General features: G+C 38.8%; 1 protein-coding gene across 18 annotated transcripts in view; it reads left to right on the top strand.

Moving 5' to 3' along the window:
* The window catches only part of LOC126297395 (muscle calcium channel subunit alpha-1-like), a 1,224,415-nt gene that overhangs the window by 878,245 nt on the left and 319,226 nt on the right, over positions 1-26,944 (top strand). For all 18 annotated transcript variants that reach the window (XM_049988154.1, XM_049988156.1, XM_049988157.1 and 15 more), the window contains exons 16-17: positions 2,300-2,391; positions 15,668-15,777. In XM_049988154.1, coding sequence (XP_049844111.1) covers positions 2,300-2,391; positions 15,668-15,777 — 202 coding nt within the window. The remainder of the gene's footprint in view (positions 1-2,299; positions 2,392-15,667; positions 15,778-26,944) is intronic.

Genomic DNA, 26,944 nt, shown 5'->3' with positions numbered 1-26,944 from the left:
GCCAACAGTAAAATTCGGAGGCAGTGGTCTTAGGGTGTGGTCGCGTTTTTCATGGAGGGGGCTTGCTTCCCACTATTGAAGAACAATTTGGGGATGGCGATTGCATCTTTCGTCACAATTGAACACCTGTTCATAATGCACAGCCTTTGGCAGAGTGGTTTCACAACAATAACATCCCTTTAATGCACTGGCCTGCACAGAGTCCTGACCTGCATCCTATAGAACACCTTTGAGATATTTTGGGATGCCGACTTCGTCAGGCCTCACTGATTGACATCAATACCTCTCCTCAGTGCAGCACTTCGCGAACAATGGGTTGCCTTTCCCCAAGAAACCTTCTAGCTCCTGATTGAAGCTGTCACCAAGGCTAAGGGTGGGCCCGCACCATACTGAATTCAATCATTACTGAAGGAGGGCACCACAAACTTGTAAGTAATTTTCAGCCAGGTGTCAGAATACTTTTGATCACATTGTGTAGTTAAATCAAACTCCTGCTCAGAATCATTCACCAACAGATCAGTGACTTTTCTGGGCTCTGATACAACCAGACCATCGCAGATGTGAATAGCTAGAATGGTCAGGAATCCACTCCTGCCTACAATGTGTCCAACAACAACACCACCAGGTTGGAAGTACAGCCATGTTTTGCCACCCAAGGAACTTGAGTTGGGGTGATGTGACCTGGTATGCTGCTGCATTTCTCAGTGTAAGCAACAATGCATCCTTCGAAGCTGACAGTCATTGGAAGAGGCAGATGTGACCACAGTGCCATCCACAGCACCCAAGGAACTGGCAGTGTGTACCTACGAGGAGTGATGGTGTGCATTCTGAAATATGGCAGACAAGAACTGGTGTTATTACTGTTTGTAACCTGTGTCAATTATTTATGGTGTATACTAGTGATATATAGGAGGTGAACAAGGTTTAGAGCAGTAATAATGGTAGACATAGCTGAAATTGGAAGTAGGTGTAGTCTTATTAATATTGGGAATAGTTAAGGTGATGCGAAGTAGTATCGTGTAGGAATTTTGTATCATTAGTTGCCATTGTATGAAAAAACATTTGCTGTTGATGATAATTTGTGTAAGGATGAATACAGCCTGTGTTTAAATTATAGGTAACATGCTGAACTTTAATAAATAAGTAAATAAATAAATATATATTCGGACAGGTGAAATTTTGGATCATATAGTGGTTCTTTCAAATAAGGTGCAGCATTAGGGCATGCATAGCCATCCAGCACAGTACTGCTTGAGTGGGAGAATTCTATGGCAATATGATTATTCATCTCCTTTATCAACACACCACTGTAACAAGAACTAGCTAAAATTTGGCTCATCTCCTGGAGGAGATCCAATATGATTCCTTTGACATCTCAAAAATATTATCAGTAAGAGTTCTTAGCAATTCTTGTGTTTTAAATGTATTCTTGGCCAAGGCTGTTGGATGTTCTCTCTCTCTCTCTCTCTAAACTGTTACTACTTCCTGTTTCATAGGAGTACATCCAGGACTCAATGCTGTTGTAATTTAATCAAGAACACATCCTTCATGAACATAATGCTTAAAAGTCACCTGTGGTATTGTCTGCTATGCACACTTGTAATCATCTAACAGATAACTTCATTACTATTCATTACATTGTCCTGTAGCAAAGGTTATCATGCATGATTTGTCTCCCATATGTATCAATGATTTCAAAAACAGCGACACATTTTGGCATGAATCCATTGGTTGACATGCTGTTTCAGTCTTAGTTCAAATTCATTTTGGCCTTCAGCTTCCTTGTTCATTGCAGAGGTTGTTTTGTGCTTACGAGTCTTTCTTTCCATCTATAAATTCTTCCTTTATTTAAACATTTGCTACCTTCATTAGTGTTAATTGCAATGTTGATTTAAGACAGTTTCACTCATTATGACCACGAAAAGTATTACATTGTTAATCCTCTATGATGACAGTGCCATTGTGTGTGCTAATGTGAAAGTGAATGTTGCTTTGTGACTATGAGAAATCTATGATGTAATGTTAAGGGAGTAAGTTTAGTTCCATTAAACAATATTTTATTGTACTTATATGTGGACGAAAGTTGTAATAAAACACATTCACTTAATAACTGTCCTTTGTGTGTAATAGTGTTCTCCATAGTGTGCATTACGTAGAGATAGGTGAACTCATGAGCACGTTTCTTGAGAGAATTACAAAGATTTTGTTGATTGGAATTCTATTCTATGTCTGTTTCTTATATATGGCTCTTCAGGACTGGTGTGTTATTACATGGGTCTTCCTTAATACAAACAACAAGATATTTTGTTAAATGTTTTCTTGGCTATCGCTGTTGACAACCTGGCAGATGCAGAATCGCTGACAGCCATAGAAAAGGAAGCAGAAGAAGAAGTAAGTAAGGTTTTGTTTTTGTGTGTGTGTGTGTGTGTGTGTGTGTATGTGTGTGTATGTGTGTGTATGTGTGTGTGTGTGTGTGTGTGTGTGTGTGTGTCCATGATGTGCATATTAATAGTTCTTAATGTAAAGATGAACTGGTTTTAATACATATGGTCAATAGCATAACAACTTCAGAAACAGTGCTAACATGAACTGAAAGAACAAATGCTTATATCACCACATTATAAGTAATCCTTTCATGAGAGATAATACAACAAAGAAAAAATTAAGGTATTGGAAGCTCGCAGAGATGGTAGATAATTCTGAATTTTGCTCATGATAAACAACCAGAAACCACATAATAAAAATTAGCTAAGGTGAGTCAATATTTGTGCAGTGAAATATCTACTGGAAAGAGGTGCTAAATAATAATCAAGACCCAGGTATGGTAGAAAAATACATTTGCTTTCCAATGGTACAAATGCCCATGAGCCCAAAATTTGATGCTATTTATTTTAATGGATGAAAGATCAAATCATACAACGAAGTGGAAAGTCTTGTGAAATAGTGTAAGTGTTTCTTAATTATCATATTCTCTGGAGTTTCATGGCTTGGTAAGCTGACATATTATTATAACACCCTTACGTGATCACAGCTAGCTTGCGGATTGTTCATGGATGTGCTACTGTTGCTAATAATTGAAGCACAGTTAATGATATTTGCTAATGATATAAAACTTAACCCAATATTCAAAACTTCATATGATGTGTTAGTTGCTAGAATTCAGTGAAATAGCTTAAGAGTCTAGTTAGAAGTGCCTTATGAGCATCAGTAATAAATCAATATACAGAGAGTATTTGAAATGCATCTGTTGTTAACGAGGCCACCACCTTGTGCCTCTGCAAGTTCCAAGCTCTGGTTGCTAGACCAAGTTTAACTACAAAACCTGTAGTTAATTTTTGAGTAAGAACATCCCATGCATACATTGAGTCACTAAAAACAGACAAACAACCATCCCCACTCCTTAATGATGTAAGTTTTAAGAGACTATTCACTTCAGGTACTTGAAAATTCTCTTCACTACTTTCCAATGTGTGTCTCCAGTTTTTTTGAGTTGCTGACTAGTATTTTCCACTGCAAAATTGATGTCAGTTCTGGTTGTCACTGATAGATAGTGCAAGCTTCCAACAGCTTGACGGAATAGAGCACTGATAATTTTTTAAACTGAGTCCCAGCTCAGATTACATGTGACCACGATCAGTGTGTATTGCCACAGCATTGGCATTCTCCATGTTGTACCATTCCAACACATCCCCCTCATATGCCTCTTAATTTAAGAAGACAGAACCATGTTGAAACTGCTCTATTTGCAAATTAAGGTAATTATCTACATTTTAGTAGTTACATCAATTTCCTACTGCAAATCATTCAGCAACAGATTGATGACTTCTGTATACTCTGGTACAACCAGACCATCATGGATGGGAATAGCTAGGATGGTGAAGAGCCCACTCCTCTCATCTACAGAAACACAGGGATCTTCATTGATTGCTGTCAGGATGGATTTGTTTTGCATGCTGTTGAATTGTTGATTCAATAGTAAAAATGCTTGTTTCAGTCTATAGATATTTTTCTTCAGTTTGCATACTCTTTGGGTGCCATCCTCAAAGCCCTCTGGTTGTTGCATATGTATCTTGGTATGGGTTTCACTCTATACAAATTTAGTGTTAACATCAGACTGACTCAGGCCCATCTCTTTGGATGCGGCAGTAAATAATATTATTCTTATGCAGATAAATCTTACAACTCGACTAAAGGTTTCAGTACAGTCCATGCAATACCTTTGTTGAAATCATCTTGCAACAAGTCAGCCCTTAAATCAATGTGTATTTCCCTCAGTTTTCCTCTTCACTTTGAGTACCCACCTGTTGTTGAGAATGTCTTGGTTTTCTGCTGATTCAGTGATGGTTTAAGTGTAATGAAGATTAAGTGCATGCGTTTCTTCTTGCATGGCCTGTTTGGAATTTTCTGAGCTGTGACATTGTATAGCATCTTGCTATGAGATGTGTTCATAAAACTGGGCACATTTGCAGATTTTACATTAAGCTTGGCCTATCTAATAAGCTTTTTGATTTTTTCCACGTCTTATAGGCTGCTTCTTATTTGATTCACTGATACTATACAATCTCCATTGACTTTATGTTTAGCACAGTTGATTTCAGAGTATAATTCTTCTTCAGATGATTTAATTTCCCCTTCTTTTGCTTGATACTCTTCCTTTGGAGTAAGCAGTTCACCCTTAATGATGTTTTACTCTTCTTCAACAGACAGTTCTTCCTTAAAATAGCTTTTATTTTCTTCCTCAAATAGAATTTGTCTGTCCTTCAAAGACTTCTCTGCATGGAGAAAGTTTTGATATGCAAGTCTTTCAGGCTAAATTTTAAGGTCTACCTTAGTACCCAAGTGTGCCCAAAAATGTCATTTTCACTCAATGAAATCTTTAACTTCATGTTATACAACTTTTCTTCATGAAATCCTACTGCAATAATGTTTTCCCTCTTGAAGATTCTGCATGTTTTCTTATCAGGTTTAAATTTCATTCCCTTGTCTAGAGCTGCTCCAAGTGAGAATATACTGAACTGAATACATGGCACACACAAAACATTTTATAGATGTTTCTCAGTCCACCTTCCTCCATCATATGCTAAAATATTTGTCCTGGGCATTACCCTCAGATGAACCACATATCTGTAAACATTCAGTTTTGTTACATATGTGATCAGTAGCACCTGAATCTAAAGACCACACATTGTCATCTGTATGCTAGTCTGTTACTGAAGAAAAAAATTGTTATCATGCCACCCTCTCTCAATTTCTGATCTTGATCCTTTGATGTAGAGTTTCAACACTCTTTTGTTATTCTTAAAGTGTTTGTTTCTCTGTTTGTGACCTGCAAGAAACACCTCCCCCTCCATATAATTCTGGAGACTTGGGCATTTTTCTTCCCTCAACTATCTTGAGGTCAAACCTGCTAATGTTTGTTGATCAGGATCTGTCAATTCCCACACACTCAGAAAATGATTACTTTCCACAGCCTCAGAAAATGGTATTACTCATCAATAACATCATTAACAGTTTTGTAATTACCATAGAATTTGAAATACTTTCACCTTCATTCCTCTAGTGATGTACCATGTCTTCTAACTGTGAAATATATGTAGCCATATTGCTTGAAATATACTTTCTGAAGTTGTACCATTTCTGCTTCAATTAATGTATGTTTACATTGTTTTTCTGTTTGCAAACTCAGAGTAGTTTGGTCCACATGGCAGTTAAATAATATATAGAAGGTCTTCTTCTGAATTGAAGTTCTGTTCTGGTGATAATTTTTGATCTGCATTGGCTGTTTTTTCCCACACTGTAAGATCTTTTTCATATGTCTGTATTGCTGCAGTGTTTACATTACCTTTACACACTGTTTTAAGTGTCTGATCTGTGACAATATCCCAAGCTCCCCTGACACTTCAAACTTGTAGGCCAGCCAGCTGTCAATGCATTAGAGCTTTTTAATTCTTGTAATGTGGCGTTCTATTATTTTAAGGTTACATTTTCATTTGTACTTGGCAGAATAACCTCAAAATGTCTTTCTCACATGCATTTTTGGTACAGTACCTGGTATTTTATTTTATTTATGTCACTCATCACTTGGTGATTGCTGGGCCCATAAACTGATAAAGGAGTCACAGTAAAACAGCACTGGTTGTCACTGTCGGATAATGACAATGTTTTATTTCCTAAACTGGTACAAAAATGTGATACATAATGCACACACATACATTACAAAAAAAAATGGTCTTGTACCACTGAGACTACTGTAAAAGTCCCATATGACAGCACAGATTAAGCATCGGGAAAGTGTGCCAAACATGAATGTGAAATAATAACATTGTGTTTATGAACATCAGAGAAACAAAATAAAAATAAAAAAAAACATTTTTAATTGATTGTCATAAGAGTTTGGATGGCTTTAGTTTAAAAACTAAAGCATGTTTTGTTGTGGAGAGATCTTCCATGAAATTTCAATTACTAACTTTCTCTTCCAAATATGATAATATTTTGTTGACTGCCCCCTACATATGGAAAAACTTGGGTATTCATTTTTCCTATACACTATTCAATGAGGTGTACGGTTGAGAAATAGTCTGAAAGCAGTTCTGTGAACTCACTACATGGCACTTAATTTTGAATTGCAGAGCTCTCATGTAGTCGTATGTTTAGATGTAGGAAATAAGGACAAATTCTGTATAAACATTTGTCAAGTATTTTTCATTCTTGAGCTATTAATGAAAGTTAATATTCGACATGTTTTGATGTAAAGTCCAACAACTGGAATTTGTCACCAGTAAATAAATAATTTTGTCAGATAATTTCATAAATTTTCTGATGCATTTGCGAGAAATATTTATGTTTGACACTTGTGTGCATTTGAAGTTAGACTGTCTTGAATATTTCATACGTATAGTAATAGTTACCACTTTACTGTTCCATTTAACAGTGGCAGAATATTCATTTCATGGGCAGGCTGATAGGATCTATTTGTATAGCCATGTGAAACAATGGACACAAGGGTGCATCTTTTACAACTCATTAATGTCATATGGGTTTAAAAGAATAAAATTCACAAATGGGGGAATACACTACACTCTAAGCAGGCCATAGCAAGTTTTCAATAGTGAGTGTTCAAAAGTTCAAAGAATGGAACCAGTCAAAACTGTACACAAGCCACCAGAATTGTCAACAACACCCATAATATGTTGAGAGAGAGAGAGAGAGAGAGAGAGAGAGAGAGAGAGAGAGAGAGAGAGAGAGAGAGAGAGAGAGAGAGAGAGAGAGAGAGAGAGACACTAGAAGCCTATGGTTCCATTGGGATGTTAGCATCCAGAGGTGTGGCTGCCAGCACCAAGGGCAACGCAAAATATGACAACTCTTTTTCACTGTGCAGAGCAGCTGAGCTGGTGTTTAATGGAGTGGCTCAACCTCCATTGGTTACTGTCCCTGCACTGTAGAAGAGGAATGCTGTTGTGACCTTAAGTAACAGTCTTGTTGCAGAGGTGGAGAATCCCATTGCCTTGTATGCTAGGGGGAAATACTGCCATTGTACTTACAGGTATATGCCCTGGCATTGGCTCCTTAAGTGGCAGCTGGCTTTGCTCATGTTGTGGTCATAACTGTGGTTTCTGTGTCTCCTACCAAAACCTCAAAAAGTTGTTGACCGTTGTGTTGGACTATCTTCATATCTGTTGACACCCAGATGTGTGCGCCCAAACCAACACACTGTTGCAGAAATGGGGTGTAAAATGTGACTGCTGGCGGCCCTGCCAGGTTACACCCGATTACTGAGGGGGGGGAGTTCATAGCTAAGAAATGTGAAACAGCATCTTCTGTCAGCAGGGTTTGCCCCCCCCCCCCACCCCCCCACCCCCACCCCGCCACCACCCCTCTCTCCTCCTTACTCTTATGGGTTTTAAATGCCCTGACCAACTGCTCTACATCTAAGTTGGATGGAAACAAGAGGTCATCAGCTACTGGATACCATTGTGGCAACATAACACATGAAATTCTGATGCTTTATTGCAGATATGGTTGTGAGCCCCCTGACTGTGGATCTTGCTCTTGTGATGGACATCATTGCTGTAAAGCAGATGTTGAACATGGTGTCCACCAATGTTGACCACATTTCTCCAAGAAAGGGACCTGCAAAATGCACATGTATCCTATCCCATAGCTGAGTCAGTTGAGGCCACAATGAAGGGCCACTTGGTCCTAGGAACAGGCCTGACTCTGCTGCACTGTATGTTCGATATGTGTGCTTAGCACAGGCCAATATACAATCAAACAAGCTAATGCTTTTTATGCGATACACGCCACCCCCCACCCCCTCGCAATGAGAAGAATGCAGCAACTGGAGTATGTGTAGTCAGAGTTTAGGTGGAAATACAATGCAGTACTTGTTATCCTACATTTCAAACAACGGCATTCCCTGACTTAAAATGAGCCATTCTTATGAGGACAAAAATTGGGATGGGCATCCTTAGGAAGGTGCATGGACCATCCTGTTTGAACCACTGCATCAGCACTGCACAACACTGGGTTGTGACTTGTGGCCAACGCATCTTCTTTGATGGTAATGGGAAATTCTTGCAGTGTTGTTTGCAAAGGATCATCAGTCGCTAAACAAACTGTTTCTTTCCTATCGAACTCCATATTGAGACCCATAGGCAACGTGGACAACACATCAACATTAGCATGCTGTGCAGTGGGTCAAAAGTGGATATCATAAAAATAATTTCTGAGAAATAATATCCAGTGCTGTTGTCTGTAAGGTGTCTCATCAGGGGGTCTGGCCATAGGATTAAAACCACCACCAATGGTTTATTGTCTGTGACCAAGTGAAATTTGGGACCACACAGGAAAATGTGAAGCTTTTTAACACCATAGATGATTGCCAGCACCTCTTGCTCTATTTGGGAGTAACTATTTTGAGAGAGTCTTAGACCAAAAATAGTAAGTTGTTCTAATATGTCAGGATTTTTGTGGTGATGTATGGTACCCATCCCATACCACAATGCATCAGTGGCCAATATTAAGCTTTTCTTTGGATCAAAGGTAGCAAGACAAGGGGAAGAGCATAAGTGATGTTTTAGCCACAAAAATGCTTGCTGACAAGTGCCTCATAAAACAAATTTCACAACTTTCTTATCAAGTTGATTTAGAGGGGGCGAGACCTCCAGTGCATTTTTTATGAATTTATTATAGTAGTTCACACTGCCAAGGGACAACTGCACCTCCTTCAAGTTCAGAGGGATGGGAAACTTGTCAATTTCTGTGTCATGGTCATTGTGTGGTTTATTGCCCTCGTTATATAGGTTGTGTTCTAAATACTTGACACTGGGTGCTAAAAATGTACACTGTTCTTACTTACAATGCAGACCACTGTCCTCCACTGCCTGTAAAACTGCCTGTAAGGTTTGCAAATGTTCTTCCCTGGTGGTGCTTGTCACAATTAAATCATCCATATAAGTTGCACACTTTAGGATATGGTGGACTTTCTGCTCTATAAAACTATGAAAAATTCCTGGGGCTGAAGCAACAGCAAAAGGCGATATTCTGGAGCTCAAATGGTATAATAATACTGAGCAACTGATGCAACTCAGGACTGAGGAGAAACTGCAGAAAAGTGTCTCTCACAGCAATCTTTGATAAATAGTGTCAACCTGCCAACCTTGCCAAGAGCTCCGTGGGGTGAAGGTTGGATAAACTTTCACCTCACTCTAGACATTAACTGTGGATTTGAAATTTCCACACAACTGAATTGTCCTATTGTGTTTTTTAACCATAACTAACAGTGTTGCCTACCAACTCAGTGCAGCATGTGGAATGATCTATAATTCCTGTAGTCTGTCTAATCCAGCTACAATTACATCTCTCACATCAAATGGAAAAGGGCAAGTATAACAAAACTTGTGTGTTGCAGACAGCTTGAACTGAACGTGGCCCAAAAAATCCGTTGCATTATTGGCTCAAAGAACTGTTTATGGGACTGCAAAAGGGAGTCTAGGTCGTGAAAAGGAGTGAGTGGTGACACCTAATCAAAATGATCATCAATTTTCAAATCAAATGTTGTAAAAGCGTCCAACCCAAAAATATTTGACACTGGTGAGGAATCAACCATTAATAATGTTACTTGGTGCTCCAAATTCTTATATTGTGTCACAAAGTCACTGGCAAGTGTGGGAACCACTGTCTTGTTAACTATTTGTGACAGTGGGCTACTCAGTTCCTGATACGTAGCCAAATTTATCAACAAGGCCACAGCTCCATTATCAAGCTGAAATTCAAGGGAGTGTCAAAAAATAGATGATCCAGTGTAAGCTTATGAGCCATTTGCCATGTTGTGAGCTTGGCATGGGAAGTGCCTTAATAGACTACTTATCATGTTGCAAACCATATCCTGCATAGCAGACACACCAGTGGTGTGGCCCTTTGGTTGCACTTGAAACAAACATTATTTAAATGTGGAAATTTGCACGATTTATGATGGGTGTGGCAGTCAGCAAAAACCTTCTAATCCAAGGATCATCCCAATGCAGGGGTTGCTGTTTGCTGCTGCTGTTATATATGCAGCTGCTGCTGCCATAATTCCATAATTTGGTCCTCCGTGATGATGCTACAAGACTGATGCACATGTGAGTCAGACTCATCACCACCTGTACAACTCGTTCCCTGTGTACAGGTACCCCCCCCCCCCCAACCCCCCCCCCTCCCCCTCCTCCAGATTTAGGGTTTTCTGACATATACAGAGAGGTTGGACATCTACCTGAAATGTTTCTTGTTCTACTGCAGTGTAAGAAAAGTTAGTGACCATGTAGACATGAGCACACACTCCTCCTTTCTCCCAGTTTCTTTCTTACATTTTGGTGCAAAAGCTTTTTCCGCACATGGACCTTACTTTGTTGAAATCTGATGTGTTATTTACATTGTCAACTGCACATTCTGAGCATAAATTGCATGCCACAGCAGTGTGCCTTACGTTAATTCAGCAACAAAAGCAGGTTAACAAGTCATATGTGGAATGGATAGTTGAGCCACATGGTTTATTGAGTGATTGCAAGTTAGACTGTAGCCAGTGTGGCGTATCTTACGTGGATTCAATTATTTGTGATGTATTTATTCAATTAGCCCCAGACGAGTTGTTTCAAGTGAAGGCTTTAGAGTAATCTGACCCATCTCTAGCTGACATGGCACAGTTAGCACAGTCACATGGGTTGTTTTCAATTGCCTGGGAAGCCTTTGTCGATGAGTGCCACATTGCAGAAGTGCACTGCGGTTCTTCCCATAGTATGTCATCAGACAACACAGCAGGGTCTCATTTACTAAGGACACATGTGTCCAGGTCAAACTTGGTTGTCAAAAAGTGGTCTCATCATGGCTCTGTTGTGCAACTTATTAAGGTAGATACTAAGAATAAGCTTTCCCGCCTTTGGACTAGCCTTCACACAACTGGGCAGTGGTGGTCAAATTTCTGGTCCAGTATCTCACTGAGATACAATATTACTCCTTTTTTTATCCAGTTTGCTGAACACATATATCTTTCTACTTGCTTTAGTTTTTCTTTGTACTTTGGTAATCATTGTTGGCAAAAGTGTGTCATGGACACTGATACCAGTTTTGGCATGGGCATCCTCAAATAGGTCAGGTTCATTTGTTGCCTTTAGATTCAATGTATTTCCGTCATGAGTGGGGTTCCAGGCTTTCTGTTCAAAATTGTTTTAAGAGAAGTTATTCAATAAAGTCTTATCATGCCCACGTACAAGCAGCCTGAGGTTTTCACTAAAGGTTTCTGTTATATCAGGAGGTTAGTCTAGCTGGCAATAGCAGGATCCAATTACCTTTTTATGCCCACCTTCCTATTGAGTCTTACCCAGTCAGTCTCACATGCAGCTTCAATTTCTTTCTTGGTGGATTCAAGTTTTTTGTCTACTGCAACAAAGACACCATCTCCATTTCCATTAGCCTGTTCTTTTGATAAACCCTTAAATTTTCCCCCAAAATTTAACTTCTATCAATTTCAGGTTTCAACCAGCATTCTGTACCTAGCAGTATCTGAGATTCGCTGCATTTCTGGAGCACTTCAAACTCTTGAACTTTGTTGTGAATGTTTCAGCAGTTAAGTACTTGGATTTTAATATTCTCACCTGTAGGGGACATTATTTTTGATTTTATAATTATACTTCTTGGTCTTTTACAGCTGGACTGGATGGATAGTTGCTTAATCTTAAAATAAAATAAAAAAGATCTTGTGTGCACCCCCATGAACAGTGAGCTACCTGGGTAGCAGCCGCTAATCTGTAGCACACATGTGACCCACTTAGGGTGACTCTACAGTTCTCAAACCTATGGTGCAAGTCCAGGAAGTCACAGCCTAGCTTGTCACAGGAGCTCTAAAGTCTTTGGTTCAGCATTTTGCACTTGACTCAGAATCAGAGGACCTGGATCAGTTCTGTTTACAATGTGGCAAATTGTGTCACTGGAACTTTATGAGCAAGGCTTGTGTTATCAATGTGGAATGATTGAAGTATGTCCTCAGAGCCCAGAAAACAGGCACCATTTGCTCCAACATGCACCACAATCTGCAGTTGGTTCAACCACGTTCCATCAATAGCTGCTCGAATAGCCTCTTCATCATGTTGAATGCGGCCTCGATGCATGCACAATAAGTTTAATAAGGGACAAAGATGGTTTCCCAAAACAGCCAGAGTGATTCCCATTGGCTCAGATTCAGTGAAGACAGTGTCTTGAACTTGTTGGTTAGGGGTGTTGGTATAACATACTGAGTCCTCCCTGATCCCTGACTAACATGTACAGGATGCCTAGATCTACCATTGACATGCCACTCATAGTCAAGTGGATAAGTAATGATAGATCCCACATTTGCAGAGGAGACAAGACCCACAGGAGATGTTAGTACTGTATGTACCTTTGGTACCACAGGTGCATGACTGTTGTGAGCTCTTCCAACCCACTGATTCACAGTAGCTGCCAATCATTTGACAATAGTCAGGCGATTTCCAGCTATTTATGAACATCAACTAACTCATCTTGCATTTGAGAACAGCAGTCACCATAAGGGTGCATATTGGTTTGTGCAATGTTTTACAGGACAGTGAACAACTAACTTTATACTAAGCCTGCTGATTATCTTTTAGCCTGCTGATTATCTTTTAGCCTGCTGATTATCTTTTAGCCTGCTGATTATCTTTTAGCCTGCTGATTATCTTTTAGCCTGCTGATTATCTTTTAGCCTGCTGATTATCTTTTAGCCTGCTGATTATCTTTTAGCCTGCTGATTATCTTTTAGCCTGCTGATTATCTTTTAGCCTGCTGATTATCTTTTAGCCTGCTGATTATCTTTTAGCCTGCTGATTATCTTTTAGCCTGCTGATTATCTTTTAGCCTGCTGATTATCTTTTAGCCTGCTGATTATCTTTTAGCCTGCTGATTATCTTTTAGCCTGCTGATTATCTTTTAGCCTGCTGATTATCTTTTAGCCTGCTGATTATCTTTTAGCCTGCTGATTATCTTTTAGCCTGCTGATTATCTTTTAGCCTGCTGATTATCTTTTAGCCTGCTGATTATCTTTTAATCTGTTGAACAAAATTTTTTAACTAATGCCCTATAAGAGTTGAAGCAAATACACAAAACAAGATTTCTATTAAGGCAACAGAAAATCTGTAGTAAAATTGCTATTTTCCTTTAAAAAATTGAGGGTAATAATAGTCTGACAAACTTGAAAATAGATCTAATTCACAATAAATGTAGGTAATATATACTCCGCTTGAAATGGAAAATTAAAAGTAATGCAATTTGTTAGTTACAATATCTGCTACAGTAACTAAATGACAAATACTGATTTAATACAGTGAAATAGTTTATGCACAGGACAATGGTAACTTCTGAAAATTCTCAAAAATGTTCTTTTATTTGCACTTATCTACATTGAAAATCATGGTGATGTATTCATTGGCAGTTATTGTGTATCATATGTGCTGACTTGTGATGAAATAAGTTAGCCTCAACTCTTGTAACTTATAAATTTTCAGAAATATAGTTTTGTAAGCGTCCAAAGATTCTAAAAATAACCTATTTCTCTCATAATTATACAATGGAATTAGAGAACAGTTGTTTTGAACAAGGATACACCTACTGGTCTCCAGAAGTTTAATAAATCACAGTAATGTTTAAGCCTACTATTGACAATAACTGTAAGAGTTGATTGCGTTACTTGCAAATGTTGAAAATATTACAATATACCACAGCACAAATGAGTATTGATACAATCAATGAAAGATTATGTAAGAGTGATTCAAACAGTAAAATTGTGAAATTCTAGAATTTCAAATCAGCACACAAATCTGGCACTGATATACATGATCTCTCAAAATCAGTGAAAGACTTTTCAGATACTGTAATTTTTACTGGTGCTGATAAAGGGTTCTAACTTGGTCAAACTACAAGCAGGCAGTATAATAGCTGAACTGACTTACCATTAGTTCACTGAAAAGAATGTAAGTCCTAAGTTTAAGAAAATCCATAACACCCACCTTTAAAGAAATAACATAGCACTTGAAATAGGTGTTAATTGTCACATGCTAGATATATATGTGTGAAAATTTCGTTTATGTACAACTCAATACTGTAATACAATGCTATAATAAAACTGAATAGCAAAATTGTGGAAAGGATAGATTGCTTCTCACCACATAGAGGAGGACTTGAGTCGCAGACAGGCACAATGAAAAAGACTACTAAAATATTAAGTGTTCTGATGAACTCCTGTTTCTGAAGTATAAATATAGTTTACATGTTAGCATAAAAAAAAGAGTAAAAATTTCCCAACAAGTTTTACATTCTTATTCATGTTATTAACAACACGCTCAATAACAGACACAAGGGAATTCAAATTCTCCATAAATTTAAAAATAAATAACAACCAAGTCTACTTGAGTTTGATACTAAAAATCACTTTAAATATTATATGCAATAACTTTCTGAGTTAAATAAAAATCCATTTGTAGAATATGTAGATAATTTTTTTTCCTTTAATGGTATTAATGCACACTGCAGCATGTAGAGAAAGATTCAGTTTTGCAATTGGCAATAATGATCTATCATACAAAAGTGTGTTGCAACTGCTCTTTCTATTTACTGATGCATTCCTGGAATTTTTACAGTTCCTTGAAGACTTTGCTTTGTGTTATGATAAACAGATCATGGAGTCTAAATGGTAATTTGCATTTGTGCTTTGTGTAGGCAATAAATTCATTTGTAAATCTTCATGCATATAGAGTGGTTATTTTTAAGATAGTGTAGTACCAGGAGATCATTTTGAAATGTTGTTAGACCGGTAGCTTATCTTTTCCACTGTTTAAATGTCCTGTTGTATCCTGCATGATGTGTCAACCATTAATCCAAGTGCCATCATCATTATCCCTTAACTCTCTGCTCTCTGTCTCATATTTTCCTATTCTTATCAAATATGTTGATGGTACTTCTTTTGCTGCTGCAGAAAGTTGTCATTTTTGTTGTTCATATTGCTCCTGTGCATTGAAAATGTGTTCTGGCAAGAAAGTATCACAAATGTATATTTATTTGGAAATAAAAGTATATAATGACTGTCAGTGTTGTGAGAATCTAGTGATTTTCAAATTTGGGTATTTTCAATATATTTCAGGCTGAGAAACAGCAGAAATCTCACAGTGGATCCCCTTCTCGAGGAGATGAAAATGTAGACAGCAGAACAAGTGAAGAGGATCAGGATAGAGACAGAGATGGTACAGAAATGTAAGATAATCTAATGCTTATGCGAGAATAGCGTAGAGTATTTTGCAAGACGTAGCAGTTCAGGTCTGTGAATACAGCTGAACAGTGTTTTGTGGTCAGAAATCTTTTTATGCAGAAATAACTATTTGTCACAGTTTTATCTGGCATGTCTGCTACTTATTAATAATTAGTTGTGTGTTTCACTTTAATTTTAATATTGTCACAGAGTAGTTTAACTTAAAAATTTTCAAGTTTGTGGGAGTTTGTTCATTGTCCCATTGTAATCCATTTGACATTCATTGTAGTGTAAAGGTGAATGCCTCATCAGCCTACTTGAGAAGTTATTGTCACACAAGTTTAAACTGAGATGTTTCCTAATCTAAATAAGATCAAGGTACAGTAACCGCTTGGGTAGTTACATGTTCCATGGTTTTGTTATTACTTAATAAATTTGCTGAAATGAGATTTAATTGAACTATTTTTGTTTACTATACCTTTTAATAATAGTTCACTTAATATGATACTTCATAAATGTTCATGTAGAAAGAATAACTTTAAAATTAATTAACATGGTGGTTATTGATTATCTTGGATAAGCCAATGGTGATTATCCATACTCAATGTGCAGTATGATTTTTGTGGCTACAAAGTGCAAACATTTATTTTTGAAAAATGAAATAGTGGTAACTATTTTATTATTTGTGAGTAGCATGTGACATAATAAGAAATAAGTACAGTAGAGTCCCGTTAATCCAAAATAATTGGGAGCAGACCATGTTTGGAGTACCAATTTGCTTGGATTAGCTGGCAGTGCACTGCCAGTTGGCTGGCAAAGTGCTTGATTATGTTAGTTATCGATCACTGGCATGCGTAACAGTTTTATTGTATTCATTCAGGTGTAGTGGTGTACTTATTTTTCATCATGAGTAAACCAAAACATACAATCTTAACTCTCAAAGAAAAACTGAATGCTTTGAAGTGGGTAGACAATGATGAGAATGTATCTAAACAAGCAACAGAACTGGGTGTTGGTAAAGCAACCATTTGCCATTGGAAGAAGAACAGAGTGAAGTGTGAACAGTCCTGTGCAACGTCTTCGGGAAAACACACGAAATTTGGCAGTCTTTGAAACAGTCTAAGTGCGATAAAGTAGATGAAGCTCTTTTCCTTTGGTTTACACAGGAAAGAGAAAGGGGGAACTCACTCATTTGAATGGAGCAGTGGTTCAGGAGAAGGCTGTTTACCTGAACAAGTTAATGAATGATGATGAGTCTTTTAGTGCGAGTATGGGTTGGTTGGACAGATTCAAAAAAAGTGAAGGAATCCATCAGCTAACAATTACTGGAAAGAAGCTTTCTTCTGACTGTGATACAACAAAGGAATACTTGGGTGAGTTTGAAAAAATGATAAGAGAGGGAAACTTTTCTCCTCAACAAATTTATAATGCTGACGAGACTGGCCTTAATTTTAGAACATTGCCAACAAAAAGTCTAGCATAAAAAGCAGAAGACCATGTTCCTGACCTTAAAATGTGCAAAGATCATGTGACTTTATTAGCAAGCAACAACACTGCTGGTAATCACAAGCTGCCTTTAATTCTGATTGGCAAATTTGTTAGGCCCAGAGCTTTTAAAAACTGCAACATGAAGTCTCTGCCTGTTTATTATCACAACCAGAAAAAAGCATGGAGGGATGGTAAGATGTTCAAAGAATGGTTTCATATCCAGGTTGTTCCCTCTGTTTGACAGTTTTCTAAGGAAAATCATTTGTCTCCCCATGCAATCCTTTTGATTGATAACATGCCACCAGCCGGTGAGGCTGAGCAGTTCTAGGTGCTTCAGTCTGGAACCGCGTGGCCTCTACAGTCCCAGGTTCGAATCTTGCCTCAGGCATGGATGTGCGTGATGTCCTTAGGTTAGTTAGGTTTAAGTAGGTCTAAGTTCTAGGGGACTGCTTACCTCAGATGTTAAGTCACATAGTGCTCAGAGCTATTTGAACCATTTTATAATGCACAATCTCACCCCAGCACTGAGGAATTTTGTGATGGTGAAATTGTGGCAAAGTTATTGCCGCCAAAATCTACACCACTTCTATGGCCAGTGGACCAGGGTATACTGCAAAACATTAGAACAGATTTACAGAAAATATTTTTAAGAATGCTGATCCAAGATGATAACATTCCTTTACTGGAGAAAATAAAAAAGACCAATGTGAAGGACATTGTTTATTTGGCCACTGAGGCATGGCAGAATATTTCAGAAAATACGCTGAGAAAATCATGGAGAAAACTGTGGACATCTCTTGAAATTCAGGACAACCTAGTTGAAAATGAAGAGGAAAATGTACTACAAATGATACTGACAATCCCTGTATGTAAAGAAGCTAGGGAAGGAGATGTAGATGAGTGGATGGCAGTGGATGGGGCATGTGTTGAGAACCTTACTGACACTGAATTAGTTGCTGCTGTGACTCAACACCAGGAAGAAGTGGACTGCTATGACTGAAGTGACAATGAGCCTAAAAGCGGCAAAGGAAAGCTGGTGCCACAGTGACACAGCAGAAGCCCTTCACCTCATGCTATGTTATTTGGAACAACAGTCCACTGCTACACCTGCTGATTTGATGTTTATGAGGTGATGGCGCAACTATGTGTCATATAATAGACTGTCTTCATTATGCCAAAAAACAATGATTGAGTTTTTGTCATCCAAAAAGGAGAGATAAAATATCCACTGTATTTTAGTAAGTTTGACAGTTTTTCTTTGATTTTTATGCATTACTTAAACCTAATGTTTTCATGCCAATTTTTCTAATACATGTTTGCTGAACTGTGAAAATTAAAACAGTGTCTATGTACAGCAGTTTACTGCACAGTTTTCCATACTTAGACTAATATTTCTGATGTTCAGATTAAACGAATGTTCAGATTTCTGCAGTTCAGATTAGCAGGACTCTGCTGTAATTGCAAGTTACAGACTTCAGGACAGCACATACAGTGTTTAAATATTTCACAAGTGACTGAGTTAATCATAAGTAAATCATCTCTTCTCAAACTTTCAGTTTTAATTTTATATAATAATATTTTGAAGAAAATTAAACTTTTGTTTCTTCTAAAACATTTGTATTAGAACAGATGAGGAAATGCTTTTCTTAGGAATAATTTATTTGATGAAAAATAGCTTTACACTACGCCTTTCCATCTCTCTGTACTATCACTGCACATGCATGGACACCGCTGGTAGCTCTTGTCCATGAATGTGCTGCTATGCCTCTTATACATCCTTCAGGTGGTTTGAAAAACTGACTTCAGGTCCATAAACATATTACTATGTCTCATTCATTTCCCCCTCTCATAGATTCAGTATAGTGCCATTTGTATACTGGTGCATGTTTTAATGCTGCCAATGATATTTTGCATTAGTCTTCACCACATCTATACAATTATGATGACAATGGAGGACTATACAAAGATGCAGCTCATGTGCAAGACGGCCATTTGGAGCTCCGTTTTTATGTACTGAAAGTGAAACTGTAATTTTACAACTATGAGAGGTAAAATGTGTATTCATATTTCTTTTTGTTATTAAATATGGTGACATTCTGATCTAGTTGGCTATGCACTTTATGATAACTTCATAGTTTCTTAATCTATACTTATATTGCTACACTACCATGACAAAAGTGATGGGATACCTGCTAATACCATGTCAGACCTCGTTTGGCCTGGCATGGTGCAGCAAGTCAACATGGCATAGACCCAACAAGTTGTTGGAAGTCCACTACAGTAATATTTGGCCATGTGGCCCTTTAGCCATCCATAATTGTGAAAGTGTTGTCAGTGTAGAATTTTGTGCATGAATTGATATCTCAACCTGGGTGGTCAAATCGATATCTCAAATTGTCCAGAATGTTGTTCAAACCAATTGTGAACAATTGTGGCCCAGTGACATGGTGCATTGTCAGCCATAAAAATTCCATCATTGTTAGGGAACATTGCATCCATGAATGGCTGCAAATGGTCTCCAAGTAGCCAAACATTACCAATGATTTGTTTGGTAGGATGAGAGGACCCAGTCTATTATATGTGAACACAGCCCACACCATTTTGAAGCCACCACCAGCTTGCATAGTGCCTTGTTGACAACTTGGGTGCATGGCTTCAAGGGGTCTGTGCCACACTCAAACCCTACCATCAGCTCTTACCAACTGAAATCAGGACTCATCTTACCAGGCCACATTTTCCAGTCATCTAGGATCCAACCAATATGGCCACAAGCCCAGGAGAGGTGCTGCAGGCCATATAATTCTATTAGAAAAGGCACTCACATTGGTCATCTGCTACCATTGCCCATTAATGCCAAATTTCACCACACTCATGTAACAGATACTTTTGTGGTACATCCCACATGGATTTCTGTAGTTATTTAACACAGTGTTGATTGCCTGTTAGCACTGAAAACTCTGCACATGTGCTGCTGCTCTTGGTTGTTAAGTGAAGGTCGTCAGCCACTTCATTGTCTGTGATGAGAAGTATTGCCTGAAATTTGGTATTCTTAACACACTTGTGATATTGTGGATCTCAGAACATTGAACTTCCCAACTATTTCTGAAATGGAATGTCCTATGCGTCTAGCTCCAACTACTGTTCCATGTTCAAAGTCTGGTAATTCATGGTGTTTGGCCTTAATATTGTTGAAAACCTGTTCACATGCATCACATTTGGATATACATATTTAACATCAGCAAAGCATCACTGAGTTTGCTAGTAGTCTTATATCTACAGATTCTTAATTTATGTATAGTCCTTTGTGCATAAAGTCTTTATTTAATATCACCTGTTCTGATTTTTGTTCATATTCACTATTTAATTTATATATTAGTAACTGTTGATTTTCCCCCTTCTTTGTCTTCCTCTTCTTCTACCACTACAACTTCCGCTGTTGCTTCTGCTGCTGCCATTGTTTCCTTGTTCTGGAAAGAATGTTTATATAATCACAGAAATGCCATGCTAAACATTTAGTTTAAATCTGCTAAATACACACTCAGTAAGAATATCTGATTATTTGCAGCTCTAAACCTGAACATCACATCTGTTTGAAGCACATGATAAATAAAAAAATAACCTGTGTTAGGAAATTGCTGTATCTGTTGATTCCTTGCAGTGTACGGAAAGAGACCTGGCACTGGTAGATTCCTGCAGTATGTATACTCCGTATCCCCAAGTATCTCGCTACTTCAGGAATACATTCAGTAAAACTGCAGAAATTTTCTGTAGGCACACAGAGGTCCCACAAGTGAATTTGACTAGAATTCAGAAGATCAGTTTCCAGTGCCCATGCCATGCTTCTAGTGGACAACCATCATTCGTTTTTGTTCCCCCATGCCCCCCTCCCCATCCTCTTCACACCCCTCACCCTCTTTGCACCCCCCATCTTCCTCTTTGTAGCCCTCCTTTGTCTTCCTCTTTGCGGTCCCACCTATGTCTTCCTCTTTGCAGCCCCACTTTTGTGGCTCGGTTTTTGTTTTGTTTTTCTCATGTGCTCCTAGACTCCACATATCCCCTCAGTATCTGTCTATTATAGGGTAAACAGTGTACATGTTCTAATATAAAATATGTACTAATTTGTCCTCTTTATTTGAAAGAACATGTATGCCATGTTAGATTAAAATATATAGAGCTCACTTCTAAAGAAGAAATGGAAATTTTAAGGCAAAATCTGTTGTACCTTTTTATTTTCATAACAGTCACCTTCATTTGTGTATTCTGGACATCAGAAATACGGCAATTATGAGCCTAATTGTTGAGGTTTGCAGCCATTAGAAACATTACTGTTATGTCAGTCTTATACTGATTACCTTCCTTTTCACTACAATTCTGCAAGTTTGCTGAGTCTGAATGGTAGCACTGCAGTTGCTTCTTACTTGTTGAGTCATTCCCCCTTCCTGAAGCATGTAGGAAGTCAAGGCTAATCATGACTTAATACTGATGTTTTGTGTATGATCTTTCTGTTATTGAGCAGCACTGAAAGGGTGAAAATGACTGTCTGTCAGATTCAGATGGTCTCTAATAGTGAGAGTTTTGTGGGACTTGTGGAGGGTTTAAAACAAAATTGTGCTGCATTGTGTACAATTCCAACATGTTCCATGAGGGAAAGAGTGATGTATGGAAAGATTCCTTACTATCGTCGGTGCTGCGGATGAAAAATGTGCAAAGTTCATCCCGTGCAAACAAAATGGTTGCATTCTTGTTTATTCCATCTTCACTATCAGTAAACATATGTGCTCCAGCGAACAAAAATAGGATACAGAGCGACTTCACTCTTATGTTACTGCAACTAAAATGCATGCAGCTTTATTTTAATAATTAACCACAATTTGGAGAATACCCTTCATCGTCATGTCCTGTTCTCTTGTACTGCCATCACAGACTTAATAATGTGTTTAAAGTGTGTGTTTGTGTCGTCATAATTATTGGACATTTTTTGCATAGAGATTAAAAATTAAAATAAATTTACAGCAGCCTTCAAAATGGTTTTATCCATAGACATACATAAAGAGAGTGCAAAAATGTAACAGGACATAGAGAATGCTTCACTGAACAATTTTGAGGTAGAGTACCTGGGGTCAAACAAGCCAGCTTAAGGAGATATGGAAGTAAACTTGTGTACTGCTTTGTCCAGCATTACTATTTTTCACCTTATTTACAACTAACATGTGTACAAGTTTATGCATACTGTGCTGTTTATTTATGTACACATTCTTTATTTCCTGCATGGAAATAAGGACAATGAGTTTGATTACTAGGAAGTTATGACGCATGTTTTGTTTACTTTACTTGTCCATAAGGTGGCTCTGTTGCATTGTATTTACATTGACTCATGGCAGAATGTGCTATGAATCAATGACAGGCCCATTCATTACTCAATGTTATTCAGACACACTAAAATATGATGGGGAAGTACCAGTATAGCTTTGGAGAAATCACTGACATGCACTTTGTGTATAGGGAAATATGTTGAATGCTCTCTCTGCTGAGAGGCTATACAGGGAACAATTTACTAACAGGCATCATCTGTCATGACAAGTGTTTATTTCTCTTGATTGATGAATGCAGTAGACTGGTTCATTGGAAATAAGAAACAGGTACCTGGCAACATGAGGACCACTCGCCCGCCTGATTTTGAAGAGGTGGTGCTGGAATGTGTTGCAGAACAATTACACCCACATCACCCCCAACAATTCCGTGCAACATGACACTTTGAACCAAGGATCACATTCTGTCAGTGGTTGCTCCAATGATCAATTGATCCACATTTTCTCCAAATCATGCTATTTACTGATGGGGTCTCATCTGATCATGATGGTATTTCACATAGAAGGAATAGCTATGAGTAGGATGAGGAAAAGTCTCATGCTGTAGTTGAGTCACAGCATCAAGTACATTTTGCTGTGAATATCTGGGCTGGCACTGTAGGTGACATTCTCATTGTGCCATACCTTTCTACCTGGCCATCTAAATGACCATGTGTACTTGAGGTTCATGTTGTTGGAGAATGCACACTTGGCTGATAGTGAGAGGATGTGGATTCAACATGATGGTGCACTGCTTCACTTTAGTGTGGATGTTGGCAACAATTTCAGTGCTGTATTTCCTGGCCACTGGATTGGAAGGGGAGGTAGTACTCCATGGCCTGCAAGGTCACCTGACCTGAATGCCCTTGGTTATTTACTATGGGCATGTCTAAAGTCTCTTGTGATTGGGATCCCAGTGGATATGCAGATGGAATTACTTGGCAGAATTGTAGCTTCCTGTGATGTGACTCAAAACACACCAGGGATATTTGTCAGGGTGCATCACAATCTTGTTCACTGATGTCATGCTTGCATTGAGGTTGATAGCCATCAGTTCAGCACATTTTGTAATATACAGTTCAAATGGTATGATCACTGTGCCAGTAATGGTCTTTGCAGTTAGCTGTAAGTAATGTAAGTAAAAAATATACAGTTATGTGATTTTATTCCCATTATCCCATTAAGCTGGCTTCTCTGTCCCCAGGTTCCTTACCTGAAATCATTCAGTGGAGTGTCCTCTATGTCCTGTTAAATTTTTGCATGCTCTTACGGAAAAATCCTTTATACGACACAAGCGCATGTGTACATATGTGCACCAACCCCCCCCCCCCCCACTCCCCACACACACACACACACTTATGTGCTTACATATACACATATGTACATAAATGTACCAGTCACTGCTGACTGGTCAGTCATTGTATCAGTATATAGGGTGTTCATTTTAATTGAACACATTGAAATATTTTGAAAATTACACACCAGATTAAAGAAAGTTATAATTCCAATTTGTTTGTCTTAGAGGGGGACATCCAATGATAACCACACTCGACACCCTATCCCATCCCAGACATAGGCAGTGGGGGGCAACTTTGAAATCTTCAATGGCAACCCCCTTTTTTTTTGTTGCCAGAATCTAGATACATTTTATGTGAAGCATTTTCTTTGTTTTACCACAGGTTGCGCTGTAATTGGAAGAATACAAATGGGTACACAATCATAATTTATGACATGCTGCTCAGTGGTCCTTGAATATCCAATGGTTTGTGGGATTGCACCTCCATGCTGCAAGGGTAGGACAGGCTAGTACTTCATAATTTCTAATTGGAAACCCCATTCACAATGTTGTATTTCTCTGACATATCGAACAGGGATCTACCCAATGCACCACTGTGGCAGTGGCTTGAGGCAAATGCTACTCTACTTTCCCAATTATAGTAAGTGTTCAAACATCATACGGCCAACTTCAGTACACCTAGTAATCAAGTTTTCAAATGACTGTACACAGGACAGAAGAATATCTGTGAGAATGTCAGCAGAGGCATTTCTGATGTGATCAACCATATCTTCATAGTTTGTTGCACTTGCTTTTAAATATCCCCACAGAAAGAAAGCTGGTGATCTCAAACTTGGTGACCTTGTGGGCCAATTAATAGAGCCACATCTGCCAGTCCACCAACCAGTGTAAACACATTTCAGTACCTCACGTGCTTCAATTGTACTCATGTCAAAAAAACGTTTTGCATCACCCCGGTTCCTGGAACTCCTGAAGATATACGTTGACTGTGGCTATTGTATCACAGACACGGTCCCTTTGACTGTTCAGAGATGTCACTAAACCCGCCCAAAGATGTAAACAACCATGTATGAGCAGGGTGTATTAGATGGAGGGGATCCAACAGCTGATCAGTTCCAGTCATTCCACCAGGAAGGAGGTACACGGCTCGTATTGTCTGTAATTCAACCATGCCTAGATGGTCAATGCTGTGGTTTGATCATGTCTGCAACAAGGTAAGTGTCCAGGCATCTCGAAGTGAACCAAAGCCTTGTTTTTCAGACATGGAGGAGAGACAGAGAGACAAGGACTGTTGTGACATGCCTCGCTCAGGCCGCACTAGGGCTACTACTGCAGTGGATGACCGCTACCGGACAACAATGCCATCTTGTTGAATAATGCATTTCATGCAGCTGCAGGACATCATGTTATGACTCAAACTGTGTGCAATAGGCTGCATGATGCACAACTTCACTCCCGATATCCATGGCGATGTCCATCTTTACAACCACAACACCATGCAGCACAGTACAGATGGGTCCAACAACATGTTGATGGACCTCTCAGGATTGGCATCATATTCTCTTCACCGCTGAGTGTCGTATATGCCTTCAACCAAAAAATTGTGGGAGAGGCAGTCCAGTCTGGCTGAGTGACTTGACACATTGTCCAGCAAGTGCAGCAAGGTGGAGGTTCTCTGCTGTTATGGGGTGGCATTATGTGGGCCCGACATATGCCGCTGGTGGTCATGGAAGGTGCTGTAATGGCTGTACAGTACGTGAATGCCATCCTCCTACTGATAGTGCAACCATATCGTCAGCATATTGGCGAGGCATTCTTCTTCATGGATGTCAATTTGTACCCGCATCATGCACATCTTGTGAATGACTTTCTTCAGGATAACAACATCACTCGACTAGAGTGGCCAGCATGTTCTCCAGACATGAACCCTGTTGAACATGCCTGGGATAGATTGGAAAGGGCTGCTTATGGATGATGTAACCCACCAATCACTCTGAGGGATCTACACTGAATCGCCGTTGAGGAGTGGGACAATCTGGACCAACAGTGACATGATGAGCTTGACCAACAGTGCCATGATGAGCTTGTGGATAGTATACTATGATGAATATAGGCTAGCATCAATGCAAGAGGACATGCTACTGGGTATTAGAGGTATCGGTGTGTACAGCAATCTGGACCACCACTTCTGATGGTCTCACTGCATGGTGGTACAACATGTAATGTGTGGTTTTCATGAGCAATAAAAAGGGCGGAGATGATGATGATGTTGATCTCCATTCCAATTTTCTGTACAGGTTCCAGTACTCTCTGAACTGAGGTGATGCAAAACTTTTTTTGATGTGTGTATAATGCACAGGACAGCCATCATGCTGTAACCATATACGTTGTTGAATGTCCAGGGCAACATCCTGCACTAATACCAATAGTTCCTGTTCCAAAAATGTTTAATATTTGTATCCATTCAATGTGCTGTTGATAAAATGTGGACAGATGAGTTTGTTCCCCATGATGCCACGCCATACATTAACCGGCCAAGGACACTGATGGTCAGTTTGCCATAACCAGTGGAGATTGACTGCACTCCAGTAAAGTATGTTATGCTGATTAATGCTACTATGGTTTGTGAATGTAGACGTATTGGAAAATAGTACCTTGGCAAATAATGTGAGGGTCATTTGCATTTGTTGACATGCTCATTCACAAAACACTATGTGGCTGTAGAGAACAGGGCCATGAAGTTCGTGATGCAGTGACACATGGTATGGATGATACTTATGATGACACAGTTATTGTGACAGTACTACTCACAGATGTGACAATCATGGTGTAATTGCCAGGTGCTTTTCCATGAGGTGTGGTGTTCTGCTGCTAGTACAGCAATTCCATTAGCTTCTCCTGTAGCATGTTCGCTTCATTTCCTTTTCCCAGTCTGCACACTGCCATGAGACATAAAGGCATTCACAACCTTGTAAAATAACAAATGAGAGTGAGCGTTCTCTCAAAAATGCTCAGTATAGAAGGCAACAGCAACCTCAA

This window comes from Schistocerca gregaria, chromosome X (genome assembly GCF_023897955.1).
Source record: "Schistocerca gregaria isolate iqSchGreg1 chromosome X, iqSchGreg1.2, whole genome shotgun sequence".
Taxonomy (NCBI): domain Eukaryota; kingdom Metazoa; phylum Arthropoda; class Insecta; order Orthoptera; family Acrididae; genus Schistocerca; species Schistocerca gregaria.
This window is presented reverse-complemented; position numbering and strand designations above follow the sequence as displayed.